General features: G+C 40.2%; 1 protein-coding gene across 1 annotated transcript; it reads left to right on the forward strand.

Moving 5' to 3' along the window:
* Window positions 1-5,078: 5,078 nt before the first annotated feature.
* Window positions 5,079-6,675, forward strand: LOC111881655 (CBL-interacting serine/threonine-protein kinase 6). Its single transcript, XM_023878055.2, has one exon. It carries the CDS (start codon window positions 5,300-5,302, stop codon window positions 6,584-6,586), a length of 1,287 nt encoding a protein of 428 aa, XP_023733823.1. The 5' UTR covers window positions 5,079-5,299; the 3' UTR covers window positions 6,587-6,675.
* Window positions 6,676-18,365: the final 11,690 nt, after the last annotated feature.

An 18,365-nucleotide genomic window follows, 5' to 3' on the forward strand; every position in this document is an offset into this window, starting at 1 on the left:
TGCTTAAATATGAATTGTTAGAAATACATGCTAGTATGTAGGTTAGGGATCCTTTAAGATATTTTTGGTTGGAATAGTTTGATACTTAAAATGGCTTATAGCCTAGATAATTACATGTTATTGTTTGCTTAGAACCTATACGAAGATTAATTAGTTATTTGACAAATACATTAGGTTGCATGCTCCCATATTTAAATAGTTTTAGATTGCTTGATTTGGTGCTATTACGTAACTCTTATTTGAGTCCAACCGTTATAGTTTAGGATCTTTCAATCAATAGACTACTTGATTTTAGAGGCATGTAATCGTATTCTTCAGATAAATAGATAATGTTTGTAGAAGTTCTTCCTCGACAAATAGCAGGGTGCAACAGAAGGAATCCTAGGAGAGGAATCTAAGAACATGAGTGATTAGGCCCTTGTAACATTAGGTGTGTGAAAAGGAATATCAATAACAAAGTGTAGTGACTTGGAAACCTTGAGGAAATTCTTGCATCTTGTATGGATAGGTGTGGAAGGTAGTATGAGCCCGTACTATTGGAAACACAGGATCCATACAGGAATCAAGAAAAGCAACAAAGTTTCTAAGGAACTGGAAAGGATTTGAAGATTATCCTGAGTTAGTTCTACAATTCGAATTAATCTATTCATATTCCCATCTTCAACATGGTAATGATCACTAGAGCAAGTGGTTCTTGTTCTAGATCAAACGGGTCAGGTCCAAGTGAGACTTATAGACGTAATTGGATAGAGGCAACGGTACAACATCTGTAAGAGAGATGATTCCAGAAATGTTCTTAAATATTTTGACTAAATTGATAGCCTTGTTTGATGAATGGTATGCTACCGTCACTATTATTGTTGTCGTCACAACCATTATAGCCTAGGGTAGGGCCCATTATAACATGATAGGGTTGAAATATACCCCAGGGCAGGGCCCATTATAGCATGATAGGGTTGAAATATACCCCAGGGTGGGGCCCATTATGGCATGTCGGGTTGAAATATAACCCAAGACGGGGCCCACTATGGTATGATCAGGTTGAAATATACCCCAGGGCGGGGCCCAAACTTGCTTATTGGGTTGGAATATACCATAGGGCTAGACCTAGTTGTATGTTTGGTATGCGATACTTTGGGAAAACTTACTAAGCTTTTGCTTACAGTTTCTATTGTGGTTTCAGGTACTTCTGGTACTAAAGGGAAGGGCCCCGCGTGATGGCGCAACATTTACTCCCTATTATTTTCAACACCTATTGATATTGTCACTTTGATGATTTGATATGATGATTATGTAATGGATTTTGGGAACAAATTTATGATTGTAAATCTTAATTAAAATGAATATATATATATATATATATATATATATATATATATATATATATATATATATATATCTCCTGGTTTTGGGATGTTACATAATGTGGATAATAAGAAAAAATAAAAGCACACAAAGATATAATATTTATGTGGTTCGATCAAGGTGACCTACATTCACGGACAGGAGGGGAATATTCTTTATTTCAGAGGTTACAAGTATAATTCACCAGAGATTAGTCATACTTACTAAGGATACAAGATACAAGACACCTTAAATGACTAAGCAGACCATTTATTTATAGTTGAGCGATTAGACCTAAAACTCTAATGGGCCAAGCCCATTGGCCCATGAAAGGTGACAACCAATCGTATTCTGCCATGCAACATCCTCTAGAACATTCTTGCATGTCATACCAGGGGAGACTCAACCAGTTTGGGGGCTCTAAGTGAACCAAAATTTTAGGTCCCTTTGGGCATTTACTGTACTTAATGTTATAAAACATCCTCCTTTATCCGGGCTTCGGATCGGCAATAATAAATTAAAAAGTTTATAAATTGCGGAGTTGCAACCCCTGATTCGTATTTTCTTTTAGACATGATTATTGAATATTTGATTAATTTTTCAATCACCAAAATAAGTAGAAAAATACAAATGAACAAAAAATAAACAGAAAGTCCCTGCTTTACCTTCGTTCCAAGTTAGCAAAGGACAACCATGAAAATAGTTAAATAGAAGATAATGCAAAACACAAATTCGTTTTCCAGAATTCCGACCCGGTCAAACCCTTTTATAATCAATGAACAATGGTTAATAGCCGATTTAGGGATAATCAATGGAAACCTAAATTACTGAAAGCTGACAAATAGAAACACTGGACTGGACTTACCGCTTCAGTTCTTTTGATCTTTAGATATTGTCCTTGTCGTTTTTAATGACACTATGACAACCTTGAAGTTTTGAGCCTTTTGAACAATCAAGTGCAGATCAACAATGGAGAATCGGAGGACATATAAAGAAAATACATAGAGAAGTCGAATGTATTTATTTTTTAGAGAATGGACAATCAATCAAAAAACATACAAGGAAAAGAAGAAGAAGTACAAATGAAGATTGAAGAACAACATGTACTTTTTCAGACTCGGTTTCAAGAATCAAGACTGAGAAGAAAAGGAAGAAGAATAATCACTTTCAATTAATCAATTTGGTTGTTGGTTTTTATGGCATACGTAGGTTAACTCAGAAAATATAAGGAATCGAGATTTCTATTTTGCTGAAATTTCTTGGGTCAAATGGAGCCCTCTAGAGTGGAGGCCCTAAGCTAAGGATTAATTATAACCAAAGTAGATTCGACCATGTGTCATACAACACATGAGCATCAGCAACACACATAATAAACCACCTTGACCATAGTGGAGCATCATGATGCACAAGTGGTGCATCATGAACACTAATGGTCCAACATCCATCATGGTAACACAACACGGTGTATCTATTGAGCATGATCATCTTCTAAGCATACGTGGATCAACAAGGCACAATAAAGGAATCAAGATGGTGCATTATGTACCAAGATGGTCCATGATGGCACAACTTCCCTTCTTGATGGAGGAACATCATCTTCATGGATCAACATCTCATTGGCTTAACATATTCACTTGGGTCAACATCTCTTTGGCTCAACATTACCTTGGTGCAACTTCAGACATGATGGCACATCATGCTATCATTTGGTGCAACATCCCCAAGGATGGCGCAACTTCCTTTTACATGGCGCAACATGATGTTCCATATTGATCCATGTTGCTCTAAGTTCTCTAAGTTGCTCCCACTTCCTCCAAGTTGCTCCAAGTGCTCCAAGTTGTTCCCAGTTGCTCCAAGTCACTCCAAGTTGCTCCAAGCCACTCCAAGATGCTCTAAACCACTCCAAGTTGCTCCAAACCCCCTTTTGGGAGATTCATTCCTTTGTTAGATGATAATGATCCAAATCCATATCAGATGATCTGTTCCTTTGTCACTTGCTCCATGAAACTCAAGTGCTCCATTCCAAATGCTCCATGAGAATACTCCAAATTCTCGAGTCACATTTAACAAAATTCTTTGTCTTTGGTGTGAATGTATCAATCATTAGGAGATGTAAAAGAAGGACATAATTCCCATTCATTAAATACATTATCGAATTTGATATGATCCATTTCATAAAAGCCACATCACTTGCATTTTTTACTTGTGAAATCAATGAGAGGCTAAAAATGTTGAGTGAAGTTATCAATGAAAGTTATGAAGTAGTAATAAAACATATGATTGTTGCATAAATGGAATGATTCTTCACCTTTAAATTGATACATGGTGTATGTCTTCTTCACATCTGGAATAAATCAATCGGTCATTAAGAAATGAGAAAATTACATGAATGGTCCTTATGATTGGGGTAATTTGCATGTTTGGTCCCTAGCTTATTTTTTAACTCGGAAGGTCTCTACTGTTTGTTTTTGTTTCGCGCTTGATCCCTGTCTGACTTAAAAAGACTATTTTGTCATTGATTTTTTAATTTATTTAAATAAACATACCCCAACCCCACTTTTCATCTCACCTTAGCTTAGCTTACCTACCCACCTTATTTAAATAAATTAAAAAATCTACAGCAAAATAGTATTTTCAGGTAATACAGAGACCAAACGCACAACAAAAACGAACTGTAAGGACCTTCTGAGTTAAAAAAATAAATTAGGAACCAAACACACAAATTACTCCAAACCATAAGGACCATTCGTGTAATATACTCTCAAGAAATTGATTTTTTTTAGGATTATACAGATCAAGTGAAGAAAAAGAATAAAAGAGAGAGAGAGAGAGAGAGAGAGAGAGAGAGAGAGAGAGAGAGAGAGAGAGAGAGAGAGAGAGAGAGAGAGAGAGAGAGAGAGAGAGAGAGAGAGAGAGACCCTCTCTTATTTTTCAATCATTGGAATAAATATATAAATATTAAATTTAAAAGTAAAATGAACAAAAAATAGAAAATAAATACAACCAAGGGTATTGTACTTATTTCAAATTTTTAAATAGACAAAATACGTAATGAAACTAGCTAAAAAAAATGTCAATTCAAAAAAATTGAAATTTAGACCAAAATCTAAGAAAAATACATACCACAAGAACCATTTTTGCAGTTTTATATTCAAAGTATATCATACTCTTTAATAATAAATGAAATTAATTTCTAAAATTATAAGCGTATACAACAAAATTTTAAAAGTAATCCACCATATTGTTTTTGTTCCTATCTATGGTTTAGGCTTTAGACAGATTAACAGCTCCAAAGTCCTATCAAATAGACATGCAACCAACATCTTATGTGCAACTTTATTCATCTACCGGTTTTCATGTTTTTTGACATCGATAATACTCCGATAGCGAAACCCTTAACAAACAAAATACATAAACTTTATTTATTAAATGCGATAACAATCAAATCAAACATTTTCAATAATTGATTCTTATAAAATAGCAATAACCCTAAAAAAAAGTATCATCATTTTTTATATATATATTTTTGTACGTATTTATAGACCTCTCAATATCGTCGTATAATCGTTCGTAACGTGTCCACAATCATAACTGCAATTCGGACGTCCGATAGCGACTCTTGTCCAGATACATAGCTTAATCCACAGCCGTTGGATCAGATTCCAATCTAAGGGGTAGAAAAGTAATTTCCACCTCTGAAACCGCCTATATAATCACCTCCTATTCAGAAAACCCTAATACCAGAAAATTAGTTATTAAGAGTGAGAATACGAATTCTACTTAGGGAATGCAGAGAGATGAGTGGAGATTCGCGGCTGTCTAACCGAGGAAGGGCTAAACGACCCATCGGCGGCAGAACTTGCCACCGGAAACACGTCGAAGACGGGTGAACTACACGCCTGATTAGTGTCTATTTCTTTTACTTTGTAATTTACAGAAGCATTTCGTCGAACAGATGGCAGGTGAAGACAGAAACAATGGCGTCCTACATGGAAAATACGAGCTTGGTCGGCAGCTAGGTCACGGCACTTTTGCGAAGGTGTACCATGCGAAGAACGTGCATAACGGAAAAAGTGTGGCGATGAAGGTTGTGGGGAAAGAGAAGGTTATTAAGGTCGGAATGATGGATCAGGTTAAGAGAGAGATTTCGGTGATGAAGATGGTACGTCATCCTAACATTGTCGAGCTTTACGAGGTTATGGCGAGTAAATCGAAGATCTACTTCGCTATGGAACTCGTTAGAGGCGGTGAATTGTTCTCCAAAATTGCGAAAGGGCGGTTGCGAGAGGATGTTGCCAGAAGCTACTTCCAGCAGCTCATTTCCGCCGTTGATTTCTGTCATAGCCGAGGTGTGTACCACCGGGATCTGAAGCCGGAGAATTTGCTGTTGGATGAAGAAGGTAATTTAAAAGTGACGGATTTTGGACTCAGCGCTTTTTGCGATCATCTCCGGCAGGATGGACTGTTACACACGACGTGTGGGACACCGGCGTACGTCGCACCGGAAATAATCGGGAAAAAAGGATACGACGGAGCAAAAGCCGATATCTGGTCATGTGGTGTTATCCTCTACGTTCTTCTCGCTGGATTCTTGCCTTTTCAGGACGAGAACATTGTCGCGATGTATCGGAAGATTTACCGGGGAGATTTCAAATGTCCACCGTGGTTTTCTTCCGACGCTCGAAAATTGATCACGAAATTACTAGACCCAAATCCCAGCACTCGGATTACCATCTCGAAGATCATGGAATCACCCTGGTTTAAGAAGTCGGCGCCGAAGACCTCCAAGTTCTTGATTGACGACGAAGGAGTGCAATCTAAAGGCAAGGATGCTAAAACATTGAATGCGTTTCACATCATTTCATTATCAGAAGGATTTGATCTGTCGCCGTTGTTTGAAGAGAAGAAGAGAGAGGAAAAGGAAGAAATGAGGTTCGCGACGACGGAGAAGGCGGAGGCGGTGGTGTCGAAGCTGGAAGAAGTGGCGAAGTCGATGAAGTTTAGCGTGAAGAAAAGCGGCGACGAGAGCAGTTTAAGGTTGCAGGGACATGAAAATGGAAGAAAAGGGAAGTTAGGGATAGCGGCGGAGCTCTTCGCCGTCACTCCGTCGTTTCTGGTGGTGGAAGTGAAGAAATCTAGCGGCGACACCCTGGAATACAACCAGTTCTGTAGCAACGAGCTCCGGCCGGCGCTTAGAGACATCGTCTGGAGGTCTGCCGCCGATCACACTTTTCCGGCGTGATTCTGAATCAAATTGTTATTAGTATATCTTCAAATTTCATCATGTGTTATGTGTTGAATAAAATAATATTGTGATTCTTCTTTTCGTCATCGAATCATTCTTCATGTGACTATTAAGATCTTTGGTCCTTTTATCAGGCTCATATTTAACCTTTAATTATTTATAAACGGTGTGCTTTTTGTCGTATTATTCAAATTGATGGTTTTCTTATACAAAAGATAGAAAACCATATCATTCAAATGATAGTTTCAATAATAATATAATATACAATCATAAAATTCTCTTTAAAATAGGCTTTGTTTAAAGAAAATTGTGATTTGTATTTAATAATTTTTTTATATAACAATTTATGTTTTAAAATGTTGTATTTTATAACTTAATTAAGCATAATTAATTATATATGAATAAAAAATATCGTATATAAATCAATTTCTTGAATAGATACTCCAAAGAATATATAGGCAATTATAAAAATGTGTTTACATGTCGCATCGATATGAAAACATTAACAACGATTGTTTTCTTAAACTCTGATCAAGACGTCTATATGTGGTCTAGTCTCGTTCACCACGTCAACATGACTCGAGAACCATTTTATAGATGTGAAATGTTATTAATGGGTTGTTATCAAGATGTTGCCGTGGTAGTAAATTATCAATGATGTACATTATTGTATTTACATCAATGAGATACTCATTTAAAAGGATAATATATTTTTCGATTTGTGTATATTTGATCATTGAGTTTTTTTTTTTTCCATTCATATTACTCCTTCAATTTGTTAAACTGTATATATTTCGTCCTTATGACCGTTACTCCAAGTTAGTTAGGAAAAGAACTTAATAGGGTATTAAATTTTTCATTTTGTACACATTTAGTCCTTAATATTTTTGTACATATTTATTCCTTAATATTTTTTTGTTTCAAAATAAATTATTTTTGATTTTATACCCATTCAGTACTTATGAATGATTTCTTTAGGTTTTTCTCATGACATCTAACGTGAGATAATCATTGATGAAGTGTGTAGAGTTGTTGATGTTTATGTGTAACATCTTATTTTTACAACAAAAATTTTTCATTTTTAAATAAGGAAAAAGTAGCTAATTATAAATCCATTATTAAGAAAAAACGTTTATTCCAAAATACATTATAGAAAATCAGAGTAATATAAGAAACGTAGAATCATTAATATTGTTAATGAGTGTGCCAGTCATGCCTTCGACTTTCCACGAGAATCGATAGAGCCTAAAAATATAAACAACTAGGTAAGCATAAAGTTTAGTGAGTTTTCCCCGAAATACTCGATACAACAAACGTATTATCATGCATGACGAGTCCACACTCATCAGATTGGAATACCTTGGACCAATTAGTCATCGGACTGGAATGCCAACATGCAACAGGTCCAATCAGTCATCAGACTGGAATACCCAAGGTTTGTCGGCATGTCGCCTTAACCCAACTGCTCTTTTCGAGCCTCTGTGCCTACGGCTTACAGCCGGCCCACACCAGGTATCTTGGCCTACAATATATAGCAGGACCACTTCAACCTATCCTACCACCATATGACTATCCCACGTAAGATGTCGTGAGAAAAACCTAAAAAATCATTCATAATAAGTACTGAATGACTACAAAAACAAAAATTACTTATTTTGCAACAAAAAAATATTTAGAACTAAATGTGTACAAAATGAGAAATATATTACCATATTAAGTCATTTTTACCGGCTAACCTGGAGTCAGTGGCGGAGCCACAGTGTAAAAAGGGGGGTCCATGGACCCCACTTGAAAGTTGATATTAACCACATTTTACTAAAATAACTCTTAGAAAATTTATGGTTTCTTGAAATTATCCATTTTGGCACCCATTTTTGCGGAAAAACAACCTTTAAAAAATTATTTTTTGCTGAAATTATCCCTTTGACACCCACTTTTGCTGAAAAAAATATACTTTTGTAATATTTTTAACAAAAAAACTCCCAAAGAAACCTTAAAATTTCAGATTTTTTTCTAGGTTCAAATTTGTGTTTAATTTTTCATATAAGATGGACTCCAGTAATATTTTTTTTCTGGATCCGCCACTGCTTGGAGTAGCCGGTCATAATAACTAAATGTGTATAGTTTAACAAGTTGAAGGGGTAAATATGGAAAAAAAAGTCAATGACTAAATGTGTACAAATCAAAAAATATATTACTCTTTTAAGTCATTATTCCTATATCAATTTAACAAATCAAGGATTCTCATCACATTCTTAATTATCTAATCTTGAATGGACCACAATTGTAAAAGATTATAAACCATGTGGTCATACGGCTTAAGAAAAAGAAAGCAGTGGAAAAAAGATATGATAGAACGTGGTAGACTGTCGTTTTGTCGTTTGTTTTTATCTCTTATGTTAAATGAATACCTTTCCATTTAAATAAAAGTCGTATACAATAGAATTTTCTCATCTAATAGGGTTTGATTAACAAAGTTGACAACAATAATCAATTTCCCAAGAAGTATTTTCATAAATCATAATTGCAATGTCATTTATATTTATATATATACCCTCTAGTTTTAACATTAATTTATCTGTATGTATAATATAACTAGCCTTCATGTAATTTGACGTTGGTCGTCAAAATAAATCACATGGATCACAAAGAAAACTAATAAGCCGATTACATGTTCAGTTGCAAAGATCATTGTATATTGTGATCAACTCAAAACTTATTGAACTCAAATGTTTTAAGTTTACTACAATATATTATATATGTTTCCTTTATTTCACTCGATGTTGAAAACTTGAATATAATGTGATTAAAGTTAATTTTCTTGAATCTGAATCTAGTTAATGATAGGTAATTGTTCACCATGCACATGGGCATGAGACAGTTGACGGATGTTCAAGGCCGATAGGTCGTGATCTACATGTAGTGGGAATGAAGTAAAATCCAATGGTCGACCCCATAGCAATTTGGTTTCAATGAATAATGTAATGATTTCATCTATTATTTCAACTCATTTGAACTTTAACAAATGAAAGATAGAAAAATATAGAAAAGATATGATCATAGGGCCAATAATAAAAAAAAATTATTGACAAATAATATCATGTGGGGTATGATGGGGCAAGGAAGCCAACAAGTGACATTACCTTTTTGTTTTATCGGTTGTGCAAAATGAACAGTAAGCTTCTTAACAAAAGTCACATGCAACTGATTCAAAGAATTCATTTAACAAGATACGTTTCATTGAACACAATAAATTACTGAAATGTTGGTTTAATCAGTATTTATATTATAATAAAACAATTAGGGCTACTCACCCCCTTGATCCCTCCCTTCCTTCCCATCCTTTTTCTGTCGGTCTTTCTCCCGACTCCAATACCCTCATCCCAACTCCAGCGACTTCGACTTCAGAAAACCTCCAACCACCAATGCATCTCACAAATAGGTGGGAATCAAAGAAGCAATCGTGAACACTTGAGCTTCGGTTGTGTATATAACACTCATCCTCATCTAGCATGTAAAAAACAATGAAATTATGTCCTGAAAAAAAAAATCCAAAATTCAAACCTGCTCATCCAAGAACTTGGATAAGATGAACAAACTTGTAGTATCTTCTTTCTTGGAGTAAAACCTCTATAAACAAAAAACACAACCCTATGTGCAAAAAAACCAATACAATTCCATATGCAAATTGATTTATGAAAACGAATCATGGGACGATCGGAAACTGAGATCGCTGATAAATTAGAAACAAGAAAGCAATTCTAGGGTATCCTTCAAAACCGTCATCGTTGATCGCCGGAAGTTGAGATCACCGATAAAATCTAATCAAAGACCATGAAGATGAAGACGATGGGTGAAGCAAACATAACACAACCTGATCCAAACATGAGGCTGTTGAGTTTTATTCAAAAAACAGTTTCCAAAAACACTAGAAACGACAACAGAAGTTTAAAATCGTTGAATAAACTTAAAACTATTTTAACAGATCAATGTTTGTCAACATGAAAAGATTTAAACAACCATAGGAAGAAAATATTACAACCTTTAAACTCTTTGATTGTTCTTGGGAGGTTGGAAGGTGATGAAGAATGTAAAATAGAACTCCATCTTAGTAGAAACACCAATAATTTGTCAACTTTATAAGATGTTAGTCTTTAACTCGTCTAATAATAAGAACACTCTTAAGCCTTTAATGTAACAACCAGAATCTGAAAGACCAAGAAAAGAAAGGAAAAGCTCTAAGTCATGAGTCTACTCGTCGAGTCCAGGGAGGAACTCGACGAATCAGAGCGGGATCCGGGGTATTGAGTAAGTGACCGGCTCGACGAGTCGGCTAGTGGACTCGGCGAGTCTGGTCTGGACAAGATAAACCCTAATTCTGGGGGTTGTGCCCTATTTAAAGAACATTACACCCTTTCCCCAGCCTCTTTACTCCCCTTTTGAGATCCAGAAACCCTAAATCGTGAGTGAGAGTCCTTGGAAGCAATTTGGAGCCTAGATAAGTGACTTTGGTGGAAAGGGGCTTGAAGATCAAGAGGCTTGCGGCAAGGGAGTGGTATAGATCTGGAATCTACTTCAGTTGGAGCATATTTTGGAGGTATTAAGCTGTTGCTTTGGCTATATTGCAATTAGATCTATCTTATGTTTGAGACTTGGGGCATTTTGGGCATGATTGAGATCCATGTCAAGTTAGAGGCCTAGATCTGAGGTTGCTACCTCAGATCTAGACTTGTGATGGTCCAGAAGGCCATAAAATTTATGTCAATAATTTGTTGGTGAATCCCCTTTGTCTTAAACCCTAGCCCTAGAGTGTTTTGGGCCTCTAGCTCCTTGGTTTCACATAAAGTTTGTAACTTTACGTGGGGGATAGACTATAGAAGAGTGGATCTATGGATTGGAGCCCCTGCATGGCTCGAAAAGCTAATGTATGGATTGAGATCTGAAGAGAATCGACGAGTCACATGGGTGTACCCGGCGAGTTTTATGAACATGCGTGTGGAATCGGCGAGTTGGAAGAACAACTCGGCGAGTTTGTTGAAGATTGCCTTGGACTCGACGAGTCTGGCCGCAGAACCTTAACCTTTTCTGGTTAAGACGCAGATCAGTGAGTTGAGTGGTGACTCAACGAGTTGGACAGGATGGTACTCAGAGATAGTTGAACTCGACGAGTCATGGGGTGACTCAGCGAGTTGATTCGTATTTGGAGAGTTTCCGAGTTTAGGGACTCGACGATTCTATGCGTTGACTCGGCGAGTCGAGTCAACTGGAAGGTTGACTTTGACCAGAGTTGACTTAGTTTGTCTTCTAGAGTTCAGTTTGGAACTAAGTGTTATATTGGTAATTGTAGCTCGGGGAGCTAGTGGAGCAGCGGTTCAAAAAGTTGTCGGACAGCAGCCAGAGGGTTATCAGCAACGTTCAGCAGTGCAGGTGAGTTTCCCTTTTGTGAATGGGTCTACAACCACAATGCCGACCCATGTAGTTATGAGTAGGAAGACTCGGGGGTTAGCCCTAGGTACAGTATGCTAGTATGACATTCGGGACTAAGGTCCAATGTTAGCGGGCGGGTGCCCAAGGAATGGTTTGTATGATAGTTATACTTGTTGTCTGTGTGATACATGTATGTGCCTGGTAGGGAGGTGAGTGTGGGCGAGGTCCCGTATCTCACCAATAGCAAAGTGTGGACGGTGTTCCATACCTCATTAGTAGTAGAGCAGGTGCGAGGCCCAAGTGAGGAAAAGAGTAAGTTTAGGCTGGGCCCGTATCTCACTGTCAGTAGGAGCGTGGACGGGGTTCCATGATTCTTCAGTAATAGGTCAGGGGCGAGGCCCAAGATAGGGGCCTTAGTACAGTAATCCAGTAGAGTATGTTACTCATGTGTTGTGATTCGATTGTATATTATCATATGTTATCGGGCGGGGCCCGGAGACAGGTGGAACCTAAGGAAAACAGATCTGTACGCGGAGCGGGGCTCGAAGCCAGGCGGGGCTTGGTAATGGATGGGGTCCGATAGCGGGCGAGGCCCATTGCAGCGGGCGGGAGCCTAGTATGTGGTTATGTGCACAATGTTATGTATGACATGTATGGATCAGTAGATATGTGTGGTATGCGGTAGGTTGGGGAACTCACTAAGCTTCGTGCTTATGGTTTTCAGTTTTGGTTTCAGGTATTCAGTTTTCAGAAGAGGAGCTCAGGAGGGTTGCAGTGCACTTACCTTGACAAGTTAGCCTGGGATGTTTACTCTGATAATTAAGCAAGTGTTTTGGAAATGAAACTATGATTTGTCGTATAAACCCTTTTTGTATGTTTGAATGACTTAACGTTATGAACTAGTAGTGTTTTTAAAATAAATTTTTGGACTCGAAATTTGGGATGTTACAAATTGGTATCAGAGCCTTGGTTTGAGGGATTCGGGCACACTCCCGGGTGTGTCTGAACTCAAACTGAGGAAGTGGTATAAAATTTTCAAAAAGAAAAACCATATTTATAAAAGGACTTTGAGGAAAGAAAAGGGTTTTAGAAAAAGCAAAAAGAACTTTGAAAATAGAAAAGGGTGTGGTGTATGCAATCAGCCGAGCTCAAGTAAGTTCTCCCAAATTACCCATACAAGTTTATGTTATGATATGATTATGTGATCAACATGCTAGATTAGGGCTAAGGATCTAGGAGGATGCCTTATGTACCTGTTATATGCGCTTATTGAGCTATATGCTAGCATTGGTTAGACAGTGGTAGGATAACCTGTTTAGGTTATGCCTAATTATGTGAGCTTATATTGCATGCTAGTACAGATTCCTATGTAGAGGATAGAACAGCTTGATTGGATTATGTTATGGTTAGAATTTCCTTTGTCTGAATGTTGCTTGCTCTATGCTTTGTGGGATTCTGAGTGATGGGAGTTAGTCATTAGATGAATACGTTAAGTCACATGTGATCCGGGTTGAATAATCTCAGAGTTCTGGATTTGACCCTACTGCGCAACTCTCGTTTGAGTCTAACCGTTGTAGGGACAAGTCCTTTACTTGAAGTATTATCTGAGCCTCATTACGTGTGATGGTATTCAGGGAATGGCTGATTGGCATTACGAGGAAACCTTCAGCAGCTGAGGACTGGTTTGGGTCAGAGATTTCCCTAGGGTAGGCCTAGGATGAGTTTAGTGCTGGGAGCAGTGGTGGTCGTGCAAGGGACTTGGTGGAGTTGAGGCAATTCTTGAGGAAAGTACGGATAGATGTGGAAGGTAGTATGGGCCCGTACTACTGAAAGCAGAGGATCTGTACTCGATTTAAGAGGGGTCGAGACAAAACCAGGGAACTTGCAGTGTGTGTGAGGTCCCTCAATAGTGATGTCTATTATGATGTTTGTTATGGTATGCTTTCAGAATGACGACATCGCAAGATGGGCCAGCGGATGGATCAGGTGTCAGAGAGGGGTCAGGTTCCGGCTCAGGGATCAAGCAGCTTGAGGAGCGGATGAGAGAGTTTGTATTAGCTGAGATTACGTGCGGTATTCTTGATCAGACTCCTGTGATCTTTGGCACGGTCAAGGAGGGCATCCTGGAGATTTTGGATGAGAGGCTTGGAGCCTTTCGCACAGAGCTAATGGCTATGTTGGGAGCGCGTGCTTTGACTTTCCGAGATTTTAGGGCTTGTGGAGCACCAGATTATCATGGGGCTAGGGACCCCATTGCTAGTGGCAGATGGTTGGCTGATGTCGCCAACGCTTTTCGTTCTAGCTGGTGTCCCGAGGGGGACAAGGTTCGACTCGCCTCATGTCTTCTGAAAGACAAAGCACGGGATTGGTGGGAGGAGGTTGGTCATGCTATCAGGGATGATGCCGTATTGGACGCGATGACATGGAGTGATTTCTCGGCCAGGTTTAAGGCCGAGTTTGCACCAATTATTGAGGTGCAACATTTAGCCTGGGAGTTCCAGGATCTACAGCAGACGACCGAGACGGTGGCGGAGATCACCGCCAAGTTCAGGGAAAGGGATCTTCTTGTTCCGCAGTATGTTGCAGATGAGGAGATGAAGAAGGCCCAGTATCATGATATGCTGAGAGACGACATCAGAGAGTTTATGAGTCTGTCCAACTGCAAGACACTGTAGGATATGATTGATCGGGCTAGGGAAAGGGAGATCGATCTGGAGCACCTCGGGAAGGGGAAGTTGGAGGAGGTTCAGGTATCTACAGGATCGAGCAAGAGGCCCAAGACATCAGACTCTAGATTGAGAGGTCCTTAGGATCGGGGCTGCTGTGGCAAATGCGGCAGGACGCACGAGGGTGCGTGTAGGAATGGCAGCGGTGGTGATTTTGGTTGCTTCAAGTGCGGCCGGATTGGTCATTTCAGCAGAGATTGTACTGCTACCACCACCCAAGGATCAGACTTGTTATGTTTCCATTGCAGTCAGAAGGGCCACAAGAAGGCCCACTGTCCGAGTATGCATTCAGTAGGACAGGTGACAACACCTGCCCCTACAACCATGAGGATCACCGATGGCCGTCAGGGCCAGGCAGAGGCGCCTACAGCGAGGAGTTGGGCGCATCAGTTGGTTCCGGATGAGGTGTGAGCAGCCTGATGTGTCAGGTACATATCTTCTTTCATTTCTTTATCAGCTTATGATATGGTCTTATTATTATGGTTCTGCATCGGTATTGATATTGATACTTCGGAATTTTGCGGCCTGCTGGTGATTGATTTATATGCCATCTACATACCTTGGATGTTAGAATGATAGTAGGAGGTCGTCTCCTTTAGAGTGGGTTACTTAGGATGCATTATCTGCACCATGCCTGTGAGGAGCTTGGTAGTGCATCGCTAGTTCGGGAAGGTGTCGATTGGAAATAGATCGATTAGATCCCCAATTGTGGTAAGTCGGGTTTTTAGCGAAGTGACCAGAGGATGGTAGGAAGAATTGGAAATTCTTCTGAGCTGTAAGCCGTAAGGACCTAGTCAAGTTGAAGTGAGGGAGATCCATCCACGTGGCCAAGGATAGAAGTAAGTACATGACTGGGGTGGTTTCGCAGTCTTGGTAAGGAAGGAAACAACTCAAGCGGCTGTTTGGATGGAGGATCAAGTTAGTTGGGAGTTGGAGAAACTTGCAAACCTTGAGTTTTGTTTTCATGTCTAGTGGGTGATTGGTTTGGGAAAACCAGGTCGCAGAGCCTTCGCCAGGTGCGAGTTTAGGCGGGATATAAGACTGTGGGGTAGCCGCATCATTTCCCAGCAGCAAGTCGTGAGGGTAGTGATGTAAGACTGCGGGTAGGCCGTAGCATTCATTAGCAGATTAGTTCGTGGAGTGTGGGCGGAGGCTCGTGTCTCCTAGTTCGCGGAGTAAGGGCGGAGGCCCGTATCTCCTAGTTAGCGACAGGAAACAGGAAAGGCCAAAACGTTGAGGTTTAGTATGGAGTTGGCCTACATAGCCCGTGTTAGGTGAGGCCACTCCAGTATGCAGTTGGGTGAGACCCGTGGGCGAGGCCCGTATGTTAGCAACAATTTAGGTGAGACCTGGGAGCAGGATTGCTCAGTAGTATGGTTTGGGTGAGACCCGTGGGCGAGACCCGTGCGATAGTAGTTAGGTAGGTGAGACTAGAGGGGAAGACCGCTCTAGGATATAGTCAGGTGAGACCCATGGGCGAGGCCCGTGAGATTATAGTAGAACAGGTGGGGCCTGGTAGGGATCTTAGGGTCAAGATAGGGGATCGAGGATCCCAAGACTTGTAGTGCCAGAGTGGCAGAATAGATAGAGCAGTGTAGATAGCCGAAGTTTCTTTGGAAGTCGCTGGGAGCGACTAAGAGATTGTGCTAGTTGTAGTGATTGGTGAGTATCCGATAACTCAGTTATCAGCAGAATCTGTAACGGGACCAGGATGGTCTCGGTCCGTTCGGAAGGCAAATGAGAAATGGCAGGACTTTAAGGCAGGGAAGTGACGACAGAGAAGTATGGCGCGGGTCAGTTAGTTGACGAGGAGTGCTACGCCTCTCGCAACAACATTGTATAATCCCAGAGGGAAAGGCTTGAACCTGTTGCGCAACTCTCATTGGAGTCTAAACATTACAGGGATGAATCTTTTACTCGCAGGATTATCTGGTCCATACGCTGGGCTGGGTGCTCAACGCCAAGTTATAGTAACATGAAGTGTTCGGTGGGTATCGGCAGTAGTGACTAACACTGGGTGTGGCTGGAGTAATTGATACCATGAAGGATATGTCTTTCACAGTGGTAAAGGAGGTTGTTCATGGTGGAACGTTGCCTTGGGAAGGCCAGAAAATGCGCAAGGACAAAGGGGGTGAACCCCTAGGATTTTCAGCATAAGTACTCGGGGAGTACTGGAAGAATTGTCAGTTGAGTGAGTTGTGTGCTCAGGATTGGCGGGATTTGAGTGCACCTGAGGATTGATATCTACGAAGACTAGTTTTATTCTGGGTAACCGGGTAGAAGGTCCATGGAAGTGGTCGGCCGGAGTTATACTCATCAGGCAAGGGTAAAGTGAGCGGATTGCAGGACAGTTGGCCGTAGCGGACTTCAAGGACAAAATCTAGTTTAAGTGGGGGAGAGTTGTAACACCCAAAATCTAAAAGACCAAGAAGAAAGGAAAAGCTCTAAGTCATGAGTCTACTCGTCGAGTCCAGAGAGGAACTCGACAAGTCGGAGCGGGATTCGGGGTATTGAGTAAGTGACCGGCTCGGCGAGTCGGCTAGTGGACTCGACGAGTCTGGTCTGGACAAGAAAAACCCTAATTTTGGGGGTTGTGCCCTATTTAAAGAACATTACACCCTTTCCCCAACCTCTTTACTCCCCTTTTGAGATCCAGAAACCCTAAATCATGAGTGAGAGTCCTTGGAAGCAATTTGGAGCCTAGATAAGTGATTTTGGTGGAAAGGGGCTTGAAGATCATGAGGCTTGCGGCAAGGGAGTGGTATAGATCTAGGATCTACTTCAGTTGGAGCATATTTTGGAGGTATTAAGCTTTTTCTTTGGCTATATTGCAATTATATCTATCTTATGTTTGAGACTTGGGGCATTTTGGGCATGATTGAGATCCATGTCAAGTTAGAGGACTAGATCTGAGGTTGGTACCTCAGATCTAGACTTGTGATGGTCCAGAAGGCCATAAAGTTTATGTCAATAAGTTGTTGGTGAATCCCCTTTGTCTTAAACCCTAGCCCTAGAGTGTTTTGGCCGTCTAGCTCCTTGGTTTCATGTAAAGTTTGCAACTTTACGAGGGGGATAGACTGTAGAAGAGTGGATCTACGGATTGGAGCCCCTGAGTGGTTCGAAAAGCCAATGTATGGATTGAGATCTGAAGAGACTCGACGAGTCACATGGGTGTACTCGGTGAGTTTTATGAACATGAGCGTGGACTCGGCGAGTTGGAAGAACAAGTCTGTTCTTGGACTCGACGAGTCTGGCCGCAAAACCTCAACCTTTTCTGGTTAAGATGAAAATCAGTGAGTTGAGTGGTGACTCAACGAGTTGGACAAGATGGTACTCAAAGATCGTTGAACCCGACGAGTCTTAGGGTGAATCAGCGAGTTGAGTCGTATTTGGAGAGTTTCTGAGTTTAGGTTGACTCGGCGAGTCGAGTCAACTGGAAGGTTGAATTTGACCAGGACTTTGGCTTTGACCGGAGTTGAATTAGTTTGCCTTCTAGAGTTCAGTTTGGAACTAAGTGTTATATTGATAATAGTAGCTTGGGGAGCTAGTGGAGCAGCGGTTCAGAAAGTTTTCGGACAGCAGCCAGAGGGTTATCAGCAACGTTCAGCAGTGCAGGTGAGTTT

Source organism: Lactuca sativa, chromosome 7 (genome assembly GCF_002870075.4).
Source record: "Lactuca sativa cultivar Salinas chromosome 7, Lsat_Salinas_v11, whole genome shotgun sequence".
NCBI classification, from domain to species: Eukaryota; Viridiplantae; Streptophyta; class Magnoliopsida; order Asterales; family Asteraceae; genus Lactuca; species Lactuca sativa.

Excerpts from the sequence above, each read along its gene's own strand:
- LOC111881655 (XM_023878055.2), top strand. The coding sequence starts at position 5,300 with ATGGCAGGTGAAGACAGAAACAATGGCGTCCTACATGGAAAATACGAG.